Source organism: Pezoporus flaviventris, unplaced genomic scaffold, assembly GCF_033815535.1.
Source record: "Pezoporus flaviventris isolate CSIRO_AGI_PZ_B2104156 unplaced genomic scaffold, CSIRO_AGI_Pfla_v1 ptg000070l, whole genome shotgun sequence".
NCBI lineage: Eukaryota > Metazoa > Chordata > Aves > Psittaciformes > Psittacidae > Pezoporus > Pezoporus flaviventris.
Genome location: NW_026892618.1, coordinates 3312179 through 3331786, shown reverse-complemented (window position 1 = coordinate 3331786; position 19608 = coordinate 3312179). Strand labels below are relative to the sequence as shown.

The window sequence follows — 19608 nt, the reverse complement described above, 5'->3', positions numbered from 1 at the left end:
AAACAGGCCAAGTTACTTTCTGTTGTAAGCTTTTGTACTTTACTTGTACTTAATAGCCTAAGAGACCAGTATTGAAAGTTAAAAGGAACAATAAAAATCCAAGTCAGGTAACTGACAGAACAACTTACACGTTCCCAACAGCTCCGCTTTATAACAAAGAGGTTATCTGTGTAAAAGGGAAAGGGAGACCTTTGATGTACAATCTTATAAGTACTATAAAAGTGAAAACAATGCATACCTACAGTTTTGCCTGGTGAACAATGCTTACTATCAGAGTTGGGGAGGATCTAGATAAAATTCCTGAGACCAATTTCTCTGTTGGCCTGTTGTCCTAGGGGTCTTGGACAAGGTGGATCCAGACTCCTTGGTAACATCAGTACTTCTAGGGTCAAACTTATTTGAGTAGATGTGACTGCACAAGATGCAAAAATACCCCTGCTCTTTCCCCTTCCCCCAGAAAAAAAGTACAAGAACATCATTAGGACACATGAGCATCCAATATACAGGCCTGTTTCAGCAACCCTAATACAATAAGGTCTCCCTGTCCCAGACTCAAGCCCAGTCTCAAGTCAGGACTCACTTATCCTTAGCATCATCTACAGTCCAACACATGCAGAGGCACAGAAATTCCAGCCCACCACCACTCAGACAGAAAACATAAGCACTGTGGGCTCAAGCACGAGTTCATTAAGTCTGAAAAGACCGGACACAGAAACAGCCATGTACACTACAGCACAAACCAGAAAATCCCTTGAGCTCAGCTCTGTCTAGCTCAGTGTGGACACATCACACCTCAGCTACAGCTAGGCGATACCTAGCAAAGCAGAGAGCACACAAGCAGATCAAACACTCTGTGTGTTCAAACCTTCTCAGTACCCTGCAGCAAAGTCAAAATCAGGATGTGTGTGCAAGACAACCACGGGGCTGGTTTGAAAGGACTGCTACCCAGTAAAAGTTACTTTGTTTTCTTTTGCTTTTAAGTTAATTTATGCCTGCCAAACTCCTGCCCCTACAGTCTGATTCAGCCCTCACCAGCAGGCTTACACGCAAAACAAAGAAGTTACAAAGAGCTGACATTTCAGCCACAGCAGTTGTCTCCAGAACGTCAGCAACTACAGTACCTGGTGCTTTCTTCCCGAGTTCCCTTTCTAATCTTAATCTGCAACTAAGGTGAATGCTCATTGTGTTTTGTGGGTTTTTTTTTTAATGAAAAGTACTCCTCTGTTTTGCTTGAGTAATACATTCTTCAGACATGAAATATGTTCTTCAGGCATGAAGTTCTATGAGCTGAGTGCTCAAAATTAGTGACTAGGAGTTAAAAAAACTGCCTAAACTGCTTTTAAATTATGCATCCTTGCAACATACGCATCTTCAAAGCCTAATGCTGCCCATGGGTATGTAAATATGCACCTCCAGAGAAAGAAGGAGGAATGGTAAGTTGCTTGGGCATAGCAGTTAAATATTAAGATCATTCCAGTCTCAGCTGGAAAGTGAATGCACAAATTTATGTGTTTCATGATTTGGCAATAAGAAAAGAAGAGGGAGGCTGAAGACAAGATATGACCATCCAAAGATGGGCATCCTTTTCTTTTATCATAGACTGTAGAAAGCCTCTCCAGCAAGGGTCACAGCTATTCCTGAAATTTCAATGCCTATTTTTAAGATGAGACAGCACAGCCAATATGTCTATCTCTGACCTCCTTTAAGATGGCAGACACAACTGACAACAATATGAGCTAGCAAAAAGACCTCTCTAAAGGCTTTATAGACGTACGGTTGGCAGGAAAGGGAGGGTAAGAGAGGTGGGGAAAAACAACAACAACAGATTCCAAAAGAACATCAGTGGATTGTAACACCCTGCCCTGAACTGATTCCAGTGTTCAAAAGATAAACATCCCTGGAGATAACTACAGCCGAGAAAGAAGTTTAAGGAATCTGTACGAAGACCGAAGCTAATCAAAGATACACAAAAATCCCACCTTTTTTTCCGTGCCTTGTCTACTGGAAGAACGTGACACAAAACAAGAGATGCGTAACAAAAGTTTCCAGCAAGGCTCCAGGCAATGGTTTAGTGTTACTAACAAGGCTACCGAGTTCCCATTTGCATGGTGGTGCCATTTTGTGCATTCCTTCACACTCGTTTATTTCAGAGTAAATTCATGAACATGGAATTGCTCTGGAATTTTGTACAACTGAGAGTAGATCTGTTTGCACTTAATGGGTGGTTCTTCCCTCTCCTATATAGCCTGAAAGGAAACCCTTCAACAGAAATAAAAGGGAATTAAGGATGAAATATAATTTTGTGGGTAATGAATGTGAGTAAAAACATTAAACAAGTGGTCTAATCAGGATTAAAGACTTGAGCAGAGAGAGAACTAAATAGAAGAACCGTATCTGCATGTTCCATGTTGCCAATACGCCAAGATTGTATCTGGTGCCAAACTGTGTCCAGAGCTATTTAAGAAGAGAGTCTGCAATGCAGTATTTCAGGGACAAAAAAGCAAAACATAATTCCGAGTGTCTGAACGTTCAGTCTTTGTCTAGCACTGTAGAGGGACTGCAGCCGGCTGTAGCATGCCTTAGTGTGCACAGCATCGCAGGAAAGACTTAAGGGGCTTTTGGTAAAGTGCACTGGCAGCAATGGAGGAAAGATCAAAAGAACCAAGCATAAGACTTCTCGGAGATGACAGTGACTATCTACACTTCTCCAGAGTGTATGAACCTCAAAGAAGGAAAAGTTATGAAGGATGGTACACTCACATAGGGCATCTGTAGAAGCAACTGAGCAGAATGATGATAAGGAAAATTCAAGGCTGGGAAAAGGCGTCGCAGTGAAAATACAAAATAATTGTTGTTTCAAACAAGACAGCTCATCCTTTTTGTTGCTGTGGGCCAGCTGGCAGTGCAATGACACTTACAGCAGCCACATATTAAAACAGAATTTGCCATCTGTCTCCTGAACCTTCAGCCCACATGACTGTCACACCTCCCATCCACACACACAGGAAAACTAAACTGCTAAGTTTCAGCACTTTCCTGGCATGCTCATTCTTCAACCCAGTTTTAAGCCATGGTAGAAAAGGCAGTGGGACATACAGTATTGTCCTAGAATTGTCAGACAGCCACTCTGGTCTGGATTTAAAAAAGAATATCCTAAACTGACAAACACATCCAGAGGATGGTCTCATCCGGACTCCTATCTGGTGCTTCTGCACTTGTTGAACCAGAAACATCTTATTCTCCTTTTAAATGAAAGGCTAAGATGAATAATAAACACTTGTGCCGTATATGAGCCATCTTAATCGGTGTGGCCATGCAAATGCTATCTGCATTTGGCTGGGATGTTCAGTGCAATGGATGCTGAGGCTTAGATCCAGATTTGAAAGTTCAGTTACAAACAAGCAAAGGAGAAGCAGCACCAACACAGCAGCCATAAGTCATGAAGGCTGCAGCTTTGTTCAAAAAGTTCCCTTTTTAGCTGACCATCCTAATGTATCCTGCAGCAACATTCCTGTTGGTGGGTCATTGTGTGAATAAAGAACATTGGAAGATCAATGAGATGTTCCATGAATTATGTCCAACCTAAATAATGAATTCCACACTGGAGTCTTTGCTGCTTCTCTTACCTCCATCCTGAAACTTGCTTAATCTTTCGAAGTATGATGATATAGGAACTTGAACAATATCTAGGATGGCAAGGAGCGTCCGGGTCAGTCTCAGAAGCTCACTAAAGCTATAAAAGCCAAAGTATATGAGGTTTCGAGCCAGATGTACCACCTGTAAGAAAAACAAATGAAAAATGAAGGTGATATCAGAAACCTTTGGGGTATTTGGCTGTGCAATACAGTTGCATTTCACACAGCAGCTTTCAAAGAGATTCAGATCTAGAGTGCGATCAAAATTAGTGCATTAGTGATTTAAACGGGCCTTGGACTAAGACTAGTGACATTAAATGTTTTTCAGAGTTCGACAGAACAACTGGCCAGTCAAATGAAACCAGAAAGCAAAACCAACATGAGATTTAGGAAGGTTTGAAAGGATACAATTGTATCTGGGATAATATATAAGATCAAGAGGAAAGACTCCAGGAAACGGTTTAAAAAGGAAGCAGCTGTGGAGAAGATGGAAGTCAGAACAGTAAGATGATAGCTGTAAGTTTGAACAGAGGTGATTTCAGATGACCTGAGGCAGGCGTGCCAAAGCTTGGGAGGCAGGTTGCAGGAAAAACTATAAAAGCTGCAAGCATTTCCCCTTTATTCAATGTTGCTTGAATCTAAAATAATTAGGCCTATCTAAAGTTTCTGTCAGGAATTTCAAACAATATTTAAAAACAGTAATAGGCCATTCAGGGTATTTCCTTCAGTGTCATATCATACACAGAGAATAGGACTTATATTGAGGAATTCCTTCACGCTTCACTAATGTTGAGAGAAAGGATATACTGCCATTCACCCACACACATATCCTTCCTTTTGCCAGAGAAATGCAGCCATCTCAGGAGAAGGAAGGAAAAATACAGCTGTTTGGCAGCAGACAGTAATGTTATTTTCTGCAATAATGGTCATCCCCAAGAACACTGGAATTAGGAACTGGTGCTTCTTTAGGACATTTTACACAAACATTATTCTGCGACTAGCTTTATTTTGGAAGAATCAATGTCAGCTTATCTGAAAGGAGGAAGAATACCATAAGTAGGATGCAGAAGTAGTACCTCAAATGTAAGTTTATTTTTCTCTTTGTCTCCAAAAGGAAAGGGCTGATTTACAACTTCTTTCAAGTACTCTTCTACAAATTCCATAGTTAGTGCAAACTTCCTCTTCATTTCATTCCTTGAAGAGTCTGTGAAAGAATCATATCTACAACACAAGGCACAGAAGGAAGGAAATTAAACACCTGTAATATCAGGATCTGCTGTTATAAAGAAAAAAAATAAACCCATCACGGTGCTATGAAATTGCTGTCAGTTCTCTAGCTCTCTGTAAGTAGAAGGGATAGAGGTCAGTTGGTTCTTCATAGACACATAAAGATGCACAAGTCTTCCCTCCAGCAGTACCAGGAAGGGTTGCGTGAACAGGAATAACAGAGACAGGAAAATATCACAGTTCTGGCAGATAGCACTCTTAAATCTTGCTGTGGCAATTCAATAAGTCACTAAGTCTCAGCTGTCCTCCCTACCCATCATACAGAATTTGTTATTTCCACAAGACTGCAGATCAGGAAAGCAGCGTGGGACAGTCAGCTTCCTCCTTTGCACCACCAACTAGGACTGATTTTTCATGTATGTCAAAACAGTCCTTCATCTCATTAACAGAAGCAATTCTGTCTGCTGCAGCACTGCATTTCTTCCTGTTTGTCTCTTCAGCCAGAAACTGGCTGTCTGGGTGTCTAGCCCAGTGGTGCTGCTCCACCAAATCAATTAAGCCAGAGAAGGTTTCCACTAAGTCGTGGGAAACCTTCTCCCATACTTTAACACATGCTTAAGTACTTTGCTGGATGGAGGCCAAAGCCTCTGTGAACTGTTTCTGGGGCAATAATGATACCTAACTCTAAATTCTGGCTTTCCAACTGTGGCTTTCACTTGAGCTTGAAGTATAAAACCAAGTTCTAGCCTAACAAACCTGTTATGTTAGGCACAACTGGATTACTTCAAGTTCTGTTGGTCTGAGGAATGGCCATACCATTTTTCCCTAGCTTGTTCCCCATAAGAACACAGTGCAAAATGAAATTGAAATATTGCCATGTAAAGCTACCCATGGAAGTTTCTAACAGTAACAGTAATTAATAGCTCTGTGCTCTGCAAATGAATACCTTTTCACATACGTACGCATCAACATTAGATATCTACAACCATTTTTTCTGAGACTAAACCCTACAAAATGCTTTTGTACTTCAGCTTGAAACACTTTCAACTCACTCGTGAATCGTGATCTTCGTAGGAATTTCAGTCCACAATCTGGCATATCTGACAGGCACCACAGATTCCTGAGGATCCCTGTCCACATGCATGTGTAGCATTAGCCGACAAAATGAAGCCCGGAGGTCATAAGGGAGGCTTTCATCAGACATACATCGTAGGATCAAGTCAACCGACAGCTGTGCAGAAATCTGGTTGATGGCGAGATATTGGCGGTCCAGACACATTCTTGCAAAGAGGTTCAGCTGGTACCTTAATAAAAGGTAATAACATATGGTATTCAAAGAAATCAGTTGAAAATGGAGCAACGTACAACAGATTCTCACTTTAAAAGCCTGGTGTCAGCCTTTCTGATATAAGTCCTAAAAAAGTAACAAAAGTGACTTTGCTAAGCAAGGGATCGACTTGCCATTAAAAATGGTAATGTTAGGCTCCAACCCCCATGAAGACTGGGCTCCCTTTGAAACTGAAGGGAAGCATTGTTCAACAGAAGGCTGAAGCATCCGGACTATTTGTTTTCAACCTGCTCCATGATCCCATTTCCCCCCTAATTCACAGGACACTCCTTCCTCAGAGCATGCCTTGCTTCCAGGACAACAATACAGCCCGATAAATAAAAGAGAAGAAGTGAAATGGTAGAGACACAAAGAGCTGTCGTGAGCAAAGAAAACTCAAGATTTGTCTGGAATAGACAGCAGAGATTGTGATTCCTAAAGGAAAATCTTGAAACAAACTTTTAATCCTGCTTTCTGGCATGACTCAACTTCCTTTTTTGATACTGGGAAATTAACTGGATAGGAACAGCATCAAGTTTACATTTTCTTCCATTTGAATAAGAAGGTTTTCACCTGTAGTAGGTAAGAACTTCTAAATCGGCTTTTGTGCCTTCCTTCGCCTCCTGAGCCAGATGCCTGATGGCTTTGCCATGAGGCTCCTTGTTACTGTCAATCCAATAAAGCCATACTTCCTCTTCATCAATGTCATCTGAGATGACTGGGCATTCCAAGGGGTTGTCCATTTGTGTTGAAACCAGCCTGCAAACACAAACCATTCACAATGGAGCCACTAGCAAACTGCTACAAATTCATAACAACAGAGCAAGCAACAAAAAAGTATGTTCTGATTATGGATGCTCACTTGGTCTGAATGAGAATGTCAGCATTCCCTGGGCTCAGCATAAACTTGCAGATGAGTTCCTGAGTTACTGGTATTGCTGTGGTGTTAGATACACACAGGTCTGACAGATAATCCAAGAATCTGCATTCAAAAATCCACAGACACAACAGAAGACAAAACTTAAAATATGACACAGAAACATTGCAGAGGAAATCTCTAATATCCATCACTAATATGCTCATGGGAGCATATATCACAAAATTCATCAACACACGATCTTTGCTGATTCATACTTTTGTAACTCACAACAGATAAAGATGAATAATAGCTTTAAGAGCCAGCCTGAATTGTTCTGAATGATCAGTCAGGGAGAGAAAAGAAAAACATCCCAAGTTTGACAATTGTCAGCAAATCAAAAGCCAAAGACTTGTGCCAGAACTTAAGAGCAGCCTGAGGCTGTCTTAAATTTGGCTGGCAAGGGACCTCTACTGAAGGCTCTCTTCCTTGTAGAGAATAAGAAGCAAAAGTACACATTCTCACCCATCTTCCCCATCAGGTAGCATTTACCTCCCTAATGCAAGTAGCACGGAGATGTAACTTGTCCTGGAGATAGCCATGTGCCTTCACATGAACTCCATTGCACTGGAGGAGTTCATACCTCCTCAGTTTAATTATACCTTTTAAACTCTCTGAAGTGACACAGCCAACAATGAGTGAAGATCTGTCAGAACCTGAAGACAGGTCCTCTGTATTCAAGGAGGTCACTCCAAGTAAAGCAGAAATAACAAATCTTTTCATGGAAATCAGTCTCCCACAAATTTGTCTCTCAAATTTAGGTCTTCTGATATTTAACAAGGTTCAGGCTGAGGCTTTCCTCGCAGTTGGGACATTCATTAGGTATCTGCTTCTGTCCCACTTTCATGCATTCCTCTGTGTCTATTAACAGTAGTCCATATTGCAGCCTTTGCCTCACTGGCATATAAAAAAGGCCTGTTCCCTCTATGTAGCTTCTTTTCATGACATCTGTAGGCACTGAGTATCTCTGAGCCTGCCACTCCTCTAGCAAAGGAAGGTAAAACTGGGCAAGGGGTTCAAGAGCTGGTGGGGGAGCAGGTACAAGCAGGCACACAGAGATCATATACTACACTTCCTTAGAAATCCACATAAAAAAAATTACTACCGTCAGCCATTCAAAGATCCAATAGTTTGAACCTCAGTAAGTGATCATCCTACCAGAGGGAATCAGAAAATCATTTCTGCATTAGCACAGACTATACTCCCTTCTGAAGTCTGGGAACTGCAAGGGATGAGCACCAAAAGCATTTTTAAGGTACACTTAGGAACAATTTTATCCATCACTGAAATGAAGCTTTGTGACAACAGGTAATTAACAGTGCACAGCAACATTGCATCACAAACATGACATTAAGTAAATGGCACATAATTACATAGAATTCTGGGGAGTTACCTAGTTGGAGTTAAAATGCAGGAAGGTTTTAAATTTTTGAGCTCATGCATTTTAGAGCATACTGCCACAATTCTTATTCACACAAGCAAGTGCTGCAAAATCTACAAGACTCTCCATGAAAATAACCATCGTAAGATCAAGCCTTTACTGTTCAGACTGCACCCGTTTGGCAAGATGCATTTTTCAAGCATTTATTGCTCTTGGACTTCAGCCTTAACGGAGTGAATACACAGCAGTGGCACAATGTAGTTATGTAACAAATACTGTGACATTCTCTACCACAAGAAGAAAGTGACAGAGATTGTCAGTAAACACTAGGTTCCGTCAGCACTGAGAAGGAGCTGATTCTCATATAGTTTCCTCTTAGTACTGATCAAATCCAACAGAGCTTAGCATGGGAGAGGCAAAACGGCTGCAGACATCTAGAAAATATTTGAAGCAGTGAAGCACCAGGACCTTGACCAATATCCGTAATCGCTAACAGAAAAATGGTATTCACAATTATAGGGGACATTATTTGGCCTTCAGTACATTAATTTCTTAGATTTGTTTATTTCAGTAATTTTACAACTGAAAATCTAATAAGAAAATACATACATTTCCTTTATATTCTGACCTAAAGCTAATAAAAAAATTTCTAAATGAGTGAAAGTTAAGGCCAGAATTTTTCATTGGGAACAAGATCTGGTCTAGGACACATGTTCACTGGGATCTTTACTGACCTAGGCCCCTTTCAGGTCTGACCTGGAATTGCAACCTGCAGGAAAACTGGCATTAATAAAAGGTTAGAAAAAATCACATCCATGTAATTGCACTAAGACTATTACCAGGGGAACCAACACAAGTGGCAGTTTCTTAGAGGAGCTGCAGAGTTATAAGAAAGTTAAATTTCCATTTGTTTCTCTTTATTCCAATCTGAACTAACCGCAAATTTTCAAAAATGCCCTGTAAAGTATAAACCCTCTTTTCAGTGAGCTCTAGTTCTGAAATGCAGATATGGTCAAATCCCAAGAACTGCATTTAGCTCTGATATTTTCTAGCACGACATGCATATACATGTAGGTTTTTTGTCTGCCAGGTCAAAACAAATTAAGCTGGGAAAAACAAAACAATGAATAGTAGGCAGATTCACAGCTACTGCAAACAGAAAAGCCTATCAATACAGAACAAGAATGTTAAGTGGACCACTTCAAACCTTGGCTCTCGATTTCTCCTGAGTAAATTAACAAACGTCTCTATTTCTTTAGCCGTGATATGTTTCTCTAGCAGCTTTCTGTTGTTGTGCAACAAAGCTGTGATGGTGTCTTCTGCCAGAATATCATAGCCAATCTGGGACTGCATGACGCAGAAGTTCTTAGCAATATATTCCTGAAAAAATGAAAATTCCCATGATGACCTGGTAAGCAGCAATGTTTTTCTTTTAGAACCAGAAGCATCCAGCTCAATTAGCAACAATAACCCTCAAAACTTTCCTCTCTGAACTGGCATGAACAGAAGAACATATGAACACCAAAAATATGTTCCCCGGAAACAGATTCAGTGATGACTAAGTCTCTTATTCTTTCATAAGCCAAAAAAATGAATCCATAAAAACATATACAAAATTCAAGCAATGGCAAGCAATGTTTTAAAATGAAAAAACATAAGGTTTTATAACATTTAAGAAACTTTCTTTGCTGAGTCTTCCTTTCCCTCCAAAGACAGAAATATTTCTGTAAAGCATTAGAAAGAAAACAAAGAAGACATACAGAGCAGTTCCATCTTTCATCTCTAGTCCCCTTAGCCCTATAAAGTTAGTGGAGTTTTTCTCTGCTGCAGTGTGCAAAGCACTAGACACCATGTTCTGAAATAGCTCTTGCTCACAGGGAGTCTCCAGAATTGGGAAATCAGACTACCTGACAGAAAAACCTCTGGTCTGATTCACTGCCATCCCTCTACAAATATTTAAGCAACAGAAACAGACAGTTTTACAGACTTCCCACTTTATAATCCAGAGTCCAAGAGCATAATTTTAATAACAGAAAGCTCATAAATGAAACAGTGGACCCCAGTCTTGGTCTGAGCTTGTGAAAAGTACAAGGTGAACCTATGATATTTATTGCTGATCATTCAATTCATATACAAATGCTTACAAAACAAAAACACCGTTCCTCAACATGAGGCAGTATGTTACAGCGATTTCCTACTACTAACCTCCACAAAATCCAGTCCTTTCACCATTACCACTTGTAAGTGCAGAGAGTGATGTCAAACCCATGATATATACTTGTAGGAATCAGGAGGAAAATTAATTATCTTTAATACCACTGACCTGGTTCTTCCTATAGTCCTGTTGGGAATGTCTGAGAACTCTGTAACATAATCTTAACATGTACTTGTACGGGGCATATCTCTGGTCACCTAGGTCTTCAAGTCTCAGCATTGATCCTTCACCTTTGTCCTTAAAAGGAGCTTTGAGGATGCCGAATATCTGTTCGAAATCAAAATCACTAAGAATGAAAATCAAACCCAGATTTTTGCTTAACTTACAGCTGTCAATGAAAATGTGCTCTGACAGGACCAGCACAAGGGCCTTATTGACCAAAGTCAGAAGTGAATCACTGCAGTTACCTACTGTGACTGAAGAGAGGAGCAGGCACAATCTCAGAAATTACAGCTTTCTGTGTTTAACTTTACATTTCCTGTCAACTTGATTGATATTGCTTCCTCTTCACAATTTTAAACATTATTAAGTGCCTTAACTTTAGGCAAATGAAGGATGAAAAGGGAGGACAACACTGGCTGCTGTCCATTCTCATCCTTTTCTCCTTTTTTTTTTTTAATTATTTAATTTCAGTAGGCTACTTAAAGAGAATATTAATTTTCATTTACATGCAAGTTGACCCTCATACAAAAAAGGCCAGCAATCCATAAGGGCATTAGAATTTTTTCCCATATGGTGAACTCTTGCAGGATTGGGACCATGGTGCAAGCTTCTTGCAAACTTTGTAAAGAATTTGCTATCAAAGCCCTAAACGTTACTGGAATCACATGAAACTGCCATCAAACATGTTGTGTCCCCCTGTGCTTCTATCTGATCCGCAGACCAAGAGGTGAGCCTTGACTAAGTAATGTCACATCTATCCAATCCAACCAGACACAAATCCAACAAAGCATAAGCAAGGTTACCTAAGAAGAACATTTTCTCAAATCACTCTGTCCTACAATCTGTTTTTTAAAGCAAGTTATTAATACAGTAAGACATACCTGAGCCAGTATATTTTGCTCCCTCATTAATTTTTGTCGTTCTCTGTTTGGCTTGCTAATGACCACATCCAAAACCTCCTGCCCGTTGTTAGGCACGTCAGCAACAAAGAAAATGAGATCTTCCAGTAACTTGGTTACAAACCTAGAATGAATAGACAAATCATTATTACAGACAATCATTCAACACTTTCTGGGATTCATTAAGAAAGAAAGTCACTGTTTAGTGCAAGCTTTATCTAGCACAATGGAACTTCAATCACTGCAAAGTTAAGTTTGGCATGTACTTAAGGATTCCAGACCTTTGCTCAGCAGAAGCTTAAATCCATCACAGAGATGTTTACCAAGGCACTGAATAACCACCAGAGGGGAAAAAGGGAGAAAAATACAAGATGCTGGATTGATGAAGAGTATTCAGAAAACCAAAATCTATACAATCTGGCCTCAAGGCCCAGGAACAGTAGAAAGACAGAGTTTCATAGCCTACCAAGGATTTTTATGCTTTATCACAGAAATGGGTCCATGAAAAAAAGAGGATGGACTTCCTAGAGGAATAAAAACACTCTGTCACTAGACTATTTTCCTACTGACCTAAGAAACTCTTGAAAAATTACTATATTTGTTTCACTCTTTGCTACACAAAAGAAGACTTGGCAGAAGTGCTAAAAAGGACAGAGGCATCTTCCATCCTACCTTCCATCCTACCTTCAGAGAAACCAAAAAGAATAAAAATGCAAATGAAAAAAAGAAAGTGGACCTTGCCTCCTTGTTACTAATGTACCTTGCCAGGCATGCACGGAAAGAAGTACAGATGACCACAGATTTCAATGAAACTCCATTAGAAGAGCTAGCAATATTTTACAAACAAAACCCAGCATGTCTCCTACCCTGGGGAAGCATCATCTGAATTTGGACAGCATGTAGTCTATAATTACTAAACCTGTAGGCATGCTATGAAAGCAGCTGGAAGATGCCCAATAGATTTTCAAAGTCATCTCTGGAAGCCAAACACAAAGCTTCCATTACCCGCAAGAGGGCTGGGTTATTCAGCTAAACCCTCTGAGTGAGCTTTAGCTTTAAAAATCTCAGCCCGCTGGTGGAGAACAGCAAGGTTTCCCCCTATAGAGGAAGTAGTAAAGGTAGACGCAGGATGGAGCAACCAGGAATAAACTATTGGGACCCCTACTTTCCTAAGCAGGAGGGTGGTAAGACTGATAAAAGAGTTGCTTGGTTTTTCCCAAAGGAAATGACAGGAAAAAACAAATAATGGCACTATTCTGAAACCCCTGTGAAATGTTTTATGAATGTATTAAACCAAACTCCCAACATCAAGACTTGATAACACTGGGTTGCAGTAACACAGCAGTGCAACGTTAATAGACAAGTGTCACACCTTGATTATGTCATATCCCTCTCTGGTTCAACTCAATCGTGACATGGCCCATCAGCTTTTCAAGGCTGAGTACCAACACCCAAGCCATTATAGATTTGCCTGTTACTATAAATCCTCAGCCTGATATTAAACCATCTGGTCTAAGTGCTACTGACAACTGACAGCAAAAATTCAGTTTTAGCACCAAAACCGAACATTTTCAGCAAAACGCTGTGTATGATGAACGGTGGAAAAGAAGTTACAAATTAACACTGCCAGAGATGCTGTCTAACATTCTGTTTAACCACAGACAGCTGAAAACAAGTAGGGAACTAAATCACCAGCAGTGGGATATATTTGGCTACAATGTGCAGCAAAATCCCTTAATTCAGGGGCAGGTGTGAAGAACAGACATTTTAATAGCACTACAGCTGAAACACTGATGAATACAAAGGTAAACACCAAAATGATGTAAAATAGGAAAAGAGAACAGGGAAAAAAAAAGTAAGAAAAGAAAGGGACTAATTGGGGCAGCTTCTCGATCACTCTGAGACTTTTCTCTACTTTTCTTGCAGCATGAATGTGCAGTACAGTGAAGTCCTCACAAATGAAGAGTCCTACCCTGCTGCCCACCATATATTTGGCTTTCTTGAACATGAGAATCAAATGCAGTGGACCTCTATATTACAGCTCAGAAGTGTGTTATCAAAGGAAGTTAAGACAAACACCTCTGCATTTGCCCAGGGAGCTGGGGCTATTTTATGTGGCCGGTGAACTGGGGAAGTGCTGTTTACCTTCATTTTACGGATGATATACACTGACCAGCCTGAGGTGCAGCAAGGATGCTCTGACAGAGATGGAATCTAACCCCAGACCAGCACTCATAGCACTGAAATGTCCTCTCCCAATTTCACAGATACTACCAAATTATCCATTACTGTGATGTCATGAGTAACAAAATACCAATTTAGGAGGGAAAAAAATAAAACTCACTAACCTCCTTTCATTCTGGGTTATTGTTCCATTCTCCAGCTTTTTAACAGTTGATGCTAGAACCTTGTTTGCATCATTGGCAAAGTCCAAGTCTCTGACCTCAGACAGAGGAACCGATACAATGGCAAAAGCTTCCTTGTCCTCTTTTGTTTGGCATGTCCCAATCTGGAATAGTGTTTGTTTTAATGTGAGCAAACAATTCTCTTACCTTTATCCTAATTATTATGCATATTTTATATGTTAGAAGTGAGACCACCAGAACAAAACTTCAGGAATGAGTTTTGGATTTCAACCCCAAGACATATGTGCTTACCTTTAACATCACAGGCCTCTCTTCATCAGTATCTATTGGAATGCTGGTACTAGTGACCCAAGTGTTAGTGCACAAATGCCTCAGTCGGACATAGGAGTTCCTAAAGAAGAACAAAGCAAACAGCAAGTGGGCAAGGTGGAATGCAATACATCACACAACCATGACATGAGAGTTGAGGGCACGAGTCACACCAGTCACTCGTAATAAAAGGATAAGGGAGATACGAAAGATACTGCAGCACCCCTTTCCCTTGTTTCCTCCTTTCTTACCCAGAACAGAGCTGCAACAAGAACAAAACAGCATCTTACAATTATGCAGAATGCTGGTTTTAAGTATTTATATAAGCCTAGGAGTAAAATATTCTTTAAAGAAAAAAATTGAAAATAAAGGTGTTATAAAATCCCATCTGAATAGAAATGCATTTCATGAATAAAACCAATTCTTTTCTTCTAATTTTTTTTCTGCAGAGTAATGAGCCTCTTCAAGCTGTCATAGCACAAAAGTAAAACTGACCATGGTTTCACAGCTTCACCATTACGATCTACAAGCCCCTGTTCAAGGGAGCAAGCATTTACAGTACCAGTTCTCAACAGAAAATCAAGTGAACAAGGAGCAGACATGAGATTCTTCTAAATTCTTTCCATATGATAATCTATGGTATTATCAAAAAGCAGAGCTGAGAAATCAATTACAATTGAATTCTGCTCTTTAAATATATTCACAGTGGTCTTCATTCACACTCTCCCTTTCATGCTGATGGGCTTTGAGTATTCAAGTAAGCAAATTATCTGGCAAAATTTAGCATAGCAAATACACTTCAAAGCTGCATACATCAGTATTTGCGGGTACCCCGCTTTAAAATCCACCCTCGTAACAACTAGCCCCAAGTGTCTGCATGCCCATTCAGTGACAACCTACGCAGAGTGACTTATCTAGCCAATCTCAGCAACACACCACAGTTGAAATTTCAAGTATTGACAATTAAAACCCAGAAGCCACTTGCTGAATTCATTTGAATAGCAAATGTGTTCAGTGGCATCATGATCTGTCAGGGAAAGTGATGCCCAGTTTACCATACACGTTATTTTGCTAGGAACAATTCAGTTAGATCTATTAGCAGTACAGTTTTTCAAGCAGTGCACAGGGCTCAATTCTGTCCTCGTATGTGCAATATTATGCCCCTAATTTTTCTCTTCACAGACTCTTTTTAGGTGTCACTTGATTTATCCTTATAATTCTTTTACTCAGCAGTACCAAGTTTTATACATCCCTCGCACATCCATGAACACGGCTCAGATTTTAACTGAAGGATAATACTTGGTTGTGTTTGATTTTTTCTGCTTTACTCACCTGCATAATACTAGAAAGGAACCCTGCCAATGCAGCACTATTTGCCTTCTACACATCCCACCCCCCCCTTCTTTTTTTACCTTGGAACCAGGCAATCAGCTCTCTGAAGAGTGGTGGCATCCAGTTCAAAGAGAGATGCGATGTCATTTCCATGTGGCACAGAGACCAAAGTATACATAATCTTCTCCCCTGCTTGGCGTTTCTTCTTTGAAGCAGGAAGGTCGCCGTCTCTCTGCTGATTAGGCACAAGGGTTATATTTGCTTGCATGAGGGCCCATTATAAATTCACCATTTACCTTGCAGACAAGCAATATATCTGAATTGTACTTCTTTTTTTTTTTTTTTCTCTTTTTGCGTTCTAGTAAGAATGTACCATGGCTGGCTTCGGAGTGTGTAACACAAAGGATGCACTTTGCCCCAGGCACATGGGGTCTCAGACAGTCATTATAACAACAGCAGGTCACAAGCTACAGAGAGACTGCAGTACAGTATACGTTACTACTTGACACTTCCAACTTCAAAAAACCTGTTCACTCCCAACAGATGTAACTACACAGTGCTCATTTGGAAAGGGCCAAAGTTAAAAGAAGAGAATAATGAAAATTTGATTTTTTAAAGGAGGAGGGGATTAAAAAAGTAAGCAATTTGCCAAAATCCACTGTTTTTTTTTTTTTTAAGTTTGCTCATTTTTATCTCTTACATGGCCAGAATCACAGCAGCACACTTTCCAAACAGCAAAAGCCAGAGTATCTACTCCACTAAGATCAGCTTGCTATTGGAATGGGGCACAACACAAAGTAGCAGCTAGGAAAATTTTCACAGGCTGATAATGCATCGGAAACTGGACCAAACATAGGTTTGAGTTTGCCCACCGCAACTGGAGAAGCTTGTTCCCTTCGAGGGAGCCTAACTTTCAAGTGACAGATTTACAAAGTTGCGTTGCGTTGCCACAACAACGGTGTATTGTCATGCAAATCTAAGGTGATGATGATCTTCCTCCCATTGTCTGCTGAAAGTCCATGGGAATTTTGTGACCCAGCACCACGAAGCAGCCATCTTCATCTTCAGTTACATACATACCTTTGTCTTTACAGGCTCCAAATGCTACCATTTGTCTTTCCGGAATCCAAATCCTACCATTTGTCTTTACAGACTCCAAATGCTACCATCCCTAAGCAGCTATCTTTGCTTGAAGGAGTAATTCAGAGTCTCTACTCATAATCACACAGCAACCAACAGAATTACTGGCATAAGTAAAAGCTGCTCCTCTGGGGTGTTGAGTTACACATACTACAAAAGACTAATAACCAATTAAGAGACTGGCAGCCCAGGGCCCTTCATGTACACAAAACATCACGGAGGGAGAGGAAAAGAGGAATGACAAAAGCCAAAGAGAAAAATTAAACACTGGAAACCTGAAATACTATTATAAAGATTTATAATGCACCACTAGGGAGGAGATGTACAAAGCAACATAAAGAGGCTAGGCTGCACTCAGTTTGCATTAGTACCTTGATTAAAACCAAACCTCAAGGGATAATCAAGGGCAGAGCTTTGATTATTCATATTGCCAATTGAGATTAAGCAACCAAATCAAGGATGAGTGAAACTACATAAAAAATAGCTAGTTATCATCTAATTTCAAGGCACTTTTTTAGTCCTTCCATAACATCCATTTTTTCATTAGCAAGCCTAAAAAAATGCCAGCTTTCCATTCCATTAGTTCTATCAAGGATAGAAGCAGTAGGAAAAAAAAAAACAGGAAGAAATAATCTCAGAAGTTTTTCTTATGCTTATCTAGTCTAGAGAACTGTCACTAGTTTTTGAGAGGAAGGCTTGCTGAGACAAAGGGCAACCATCTCCTGTGTTTCACACAAGAGTAAACTCATCTGTCAGTCCCCACATCCTACCACATCCCACAACTAGACAAAATCACACAAAAAGCTAAACTTGTATGCGAGGATTGAGAAAATAGCAATTTTTTTATCATTTCTTTACATATTTTGTTTTACATATTCAGGAAGAGACACGAATTGGGCAGGCAAACTATAAGAGAATCCTCTTAACAGCTTAATAGGCATGAGTCACAGCCTAACATCAAATGAAAATCTATTTCCTAAATTTAAATTGGAAAAGCAGTTTAAAATTCAACAGGTCTGTAAAGGAGTGAATAGCACAGGAGAGTTTCTTACAGCACTCAGACTTGCTGATATTCCCCATAACTTACATTCAAATCTAGTTAGGGTTTCCCAGGAACTACCCACTCTACTATAATTTCCAAACTGTAAAGACTGGTATACAAAAAGGCAGGACACTTCACCATTTTATGCATTTTTCCCCTGGGGCTTTGGGAAAAATACAGACCAAAATATAAAACCATTAATATAAAACCATATTCTGCTCTGTCATACTCACTCCTGACATAATGTCTGACCACCCTCAACAACTCATTATGCACATGTTTCTATGAGAGGAAGTAAAGTCAAAGTCAGGTCTCCAGTGCTTTAGTAGCTCATGCTAACCATTAGCTTTGTGGAGAAGTTCATCCTGCAGTTTCACCCACTCACTAGTCTACCAACTACTGCATCCATGCAGTTGAGCAACGTGGTTCGTTCACCAGGCCTAAATCCTGCCAACCAGGCTTAGCTGTCAAACCAGACCTGGCATAGGAGCAAGACCTGGGTTTCAGTCTAAAAAGAAAGATCACTTCAACAGAGGACAAGACAGTGTCTGCAACACTGCTAACCGCAACGCAAAGCTTAGCTGTGCAAAATCAGACCTTCACAAAAGCAGTACAGTACTTCCAGCACAAACCTCAGAACTCTCCTCATAATGTATTTTTAGGATCTCAGACATACCTCACAAACCAACCTGGATTACTGGTGTTAAGCACTAGTCTTGGAAAAAAACATGCAACAGGAAGTCACCATCAACTTGACAGCTTTGAAGACAACTTACATACACGGAGCACATGAGAGAAAGCAATACTGTCATTAGTTAGATATGAACATACATGGAATTATACTTACATCTGAATTATGTCTGAGTGCATATGCTTCTGTGTGTGAGAGAGAAGGAGAATGCACACACACTTGCACATAGAAAGTTTCTTGTGATTAATTTAGTAAGCAGCCATAAGAAACTGCACTTAACCTAGCCATTATTGAATCAGCAGATGAGTTTATAATGAGGATGTGGAAAGAAGTGAAAGTATTAGAATATTTCAAGTTAATTAGACAATATGATCAGCTCAGGAGAAGCACTGTATTCCTAATAGATGAGAACAGATGACATTTGCCCAGGGAAGAAAATGGCCTATGAGCTGATGCAGCCAGCAAAACCAGATTAAATGAAGAGAAGGGAGATAAAGAACTGTAAAGGGACTCAAATGTAGAGAAAATAAAAATCAACTTAAAGCAGTATGAAAAGGAAGCAAATTAACAGTTTCAAGGATATTGGCAATGTGGTCAGTGACGGCCAAAGAAAGCACTCCCAAGGCTTCTTCAAAAAGGGAAAGAAAACCAAGTGAATTACATGCTATGAGTAGAGAAGAAGTGCAAGAATTGTGGGTAAAACAACATTAGGAAATAGTAAATTTGGTGAGGAAAAAAAAAATGGTTTTGATGTCCCAAACTACTGGCAAACAGACTGTTGCAAGTCAAATCAGATAAATATCCAAAGTGAGGAAGGTGGAATCACCTCTGTCATGCACTGCTTAAATCACTCACAAGGATGAAGGAAATGAACATTCAAATCCCCTTCTGCCTGGCAGGAGCTGGACCTACACCTTCCAAATGACCTGGTCCAAATACCAGGTGATACAGAGAGTGGAATCAGCC

At 40.1% G+C, this 19608-nt stretch overlaps 1 protein-coding gene across 4 annotated transcripts in view; it reads right to left on the bottom strand.

Moving 5' to 3' along the window:
- Positions 1–19608, bottom strand: part of ITPR2 (inositol 1,4,5-trisphosphate receptor type 2) — a 255174-nt gene that overhangs the window by 166077 nt on the left and 69489 nt on the right. For all 4 annotated transcript variants that reach the window (XR_009746719.1, XM_061472136.1, XM_061472137.1 and 1 more), the window contains 11 exons: positions 15850–16004; positions 14420–14519; positions 14111–14271; positions 11745–11886; positions 10810–10968; positions 9694–9866; positions 7052–7171; positions 6763–6948; positions 5915–6166; positions 4712–4856; positions 3627–3777 (listed from right to left, as the gene is read on the bottom strand). Coding sequence is in view for 3 of the 4 variants with exons in the window: in XM_061472136.1 (XP_061328120.1) it covers positions 3627–3777; positions 4712–4856; positions 5915–6166; positions 6763–6948; positions 7052–7171; positions 9694–9866; positions 10810–10968; positions 11745–11886; positions 14111–14271; positions 14420–14519; positions 15850–16004 (1744 nt within the window). In the remaining variant the exon portion in view is untranslated. The remainder of the gene's footprint in view (positions 1–3626; positions 3778–4711; positions 4857–5914; positions 6167–6762; positions 6949–7051; positions 7172–9693; positions 9867–10809; positions 10969–11744; positions 11887–14110; positions 14272–14419; positions 14520–15849; positions 16005–19608) is intronic.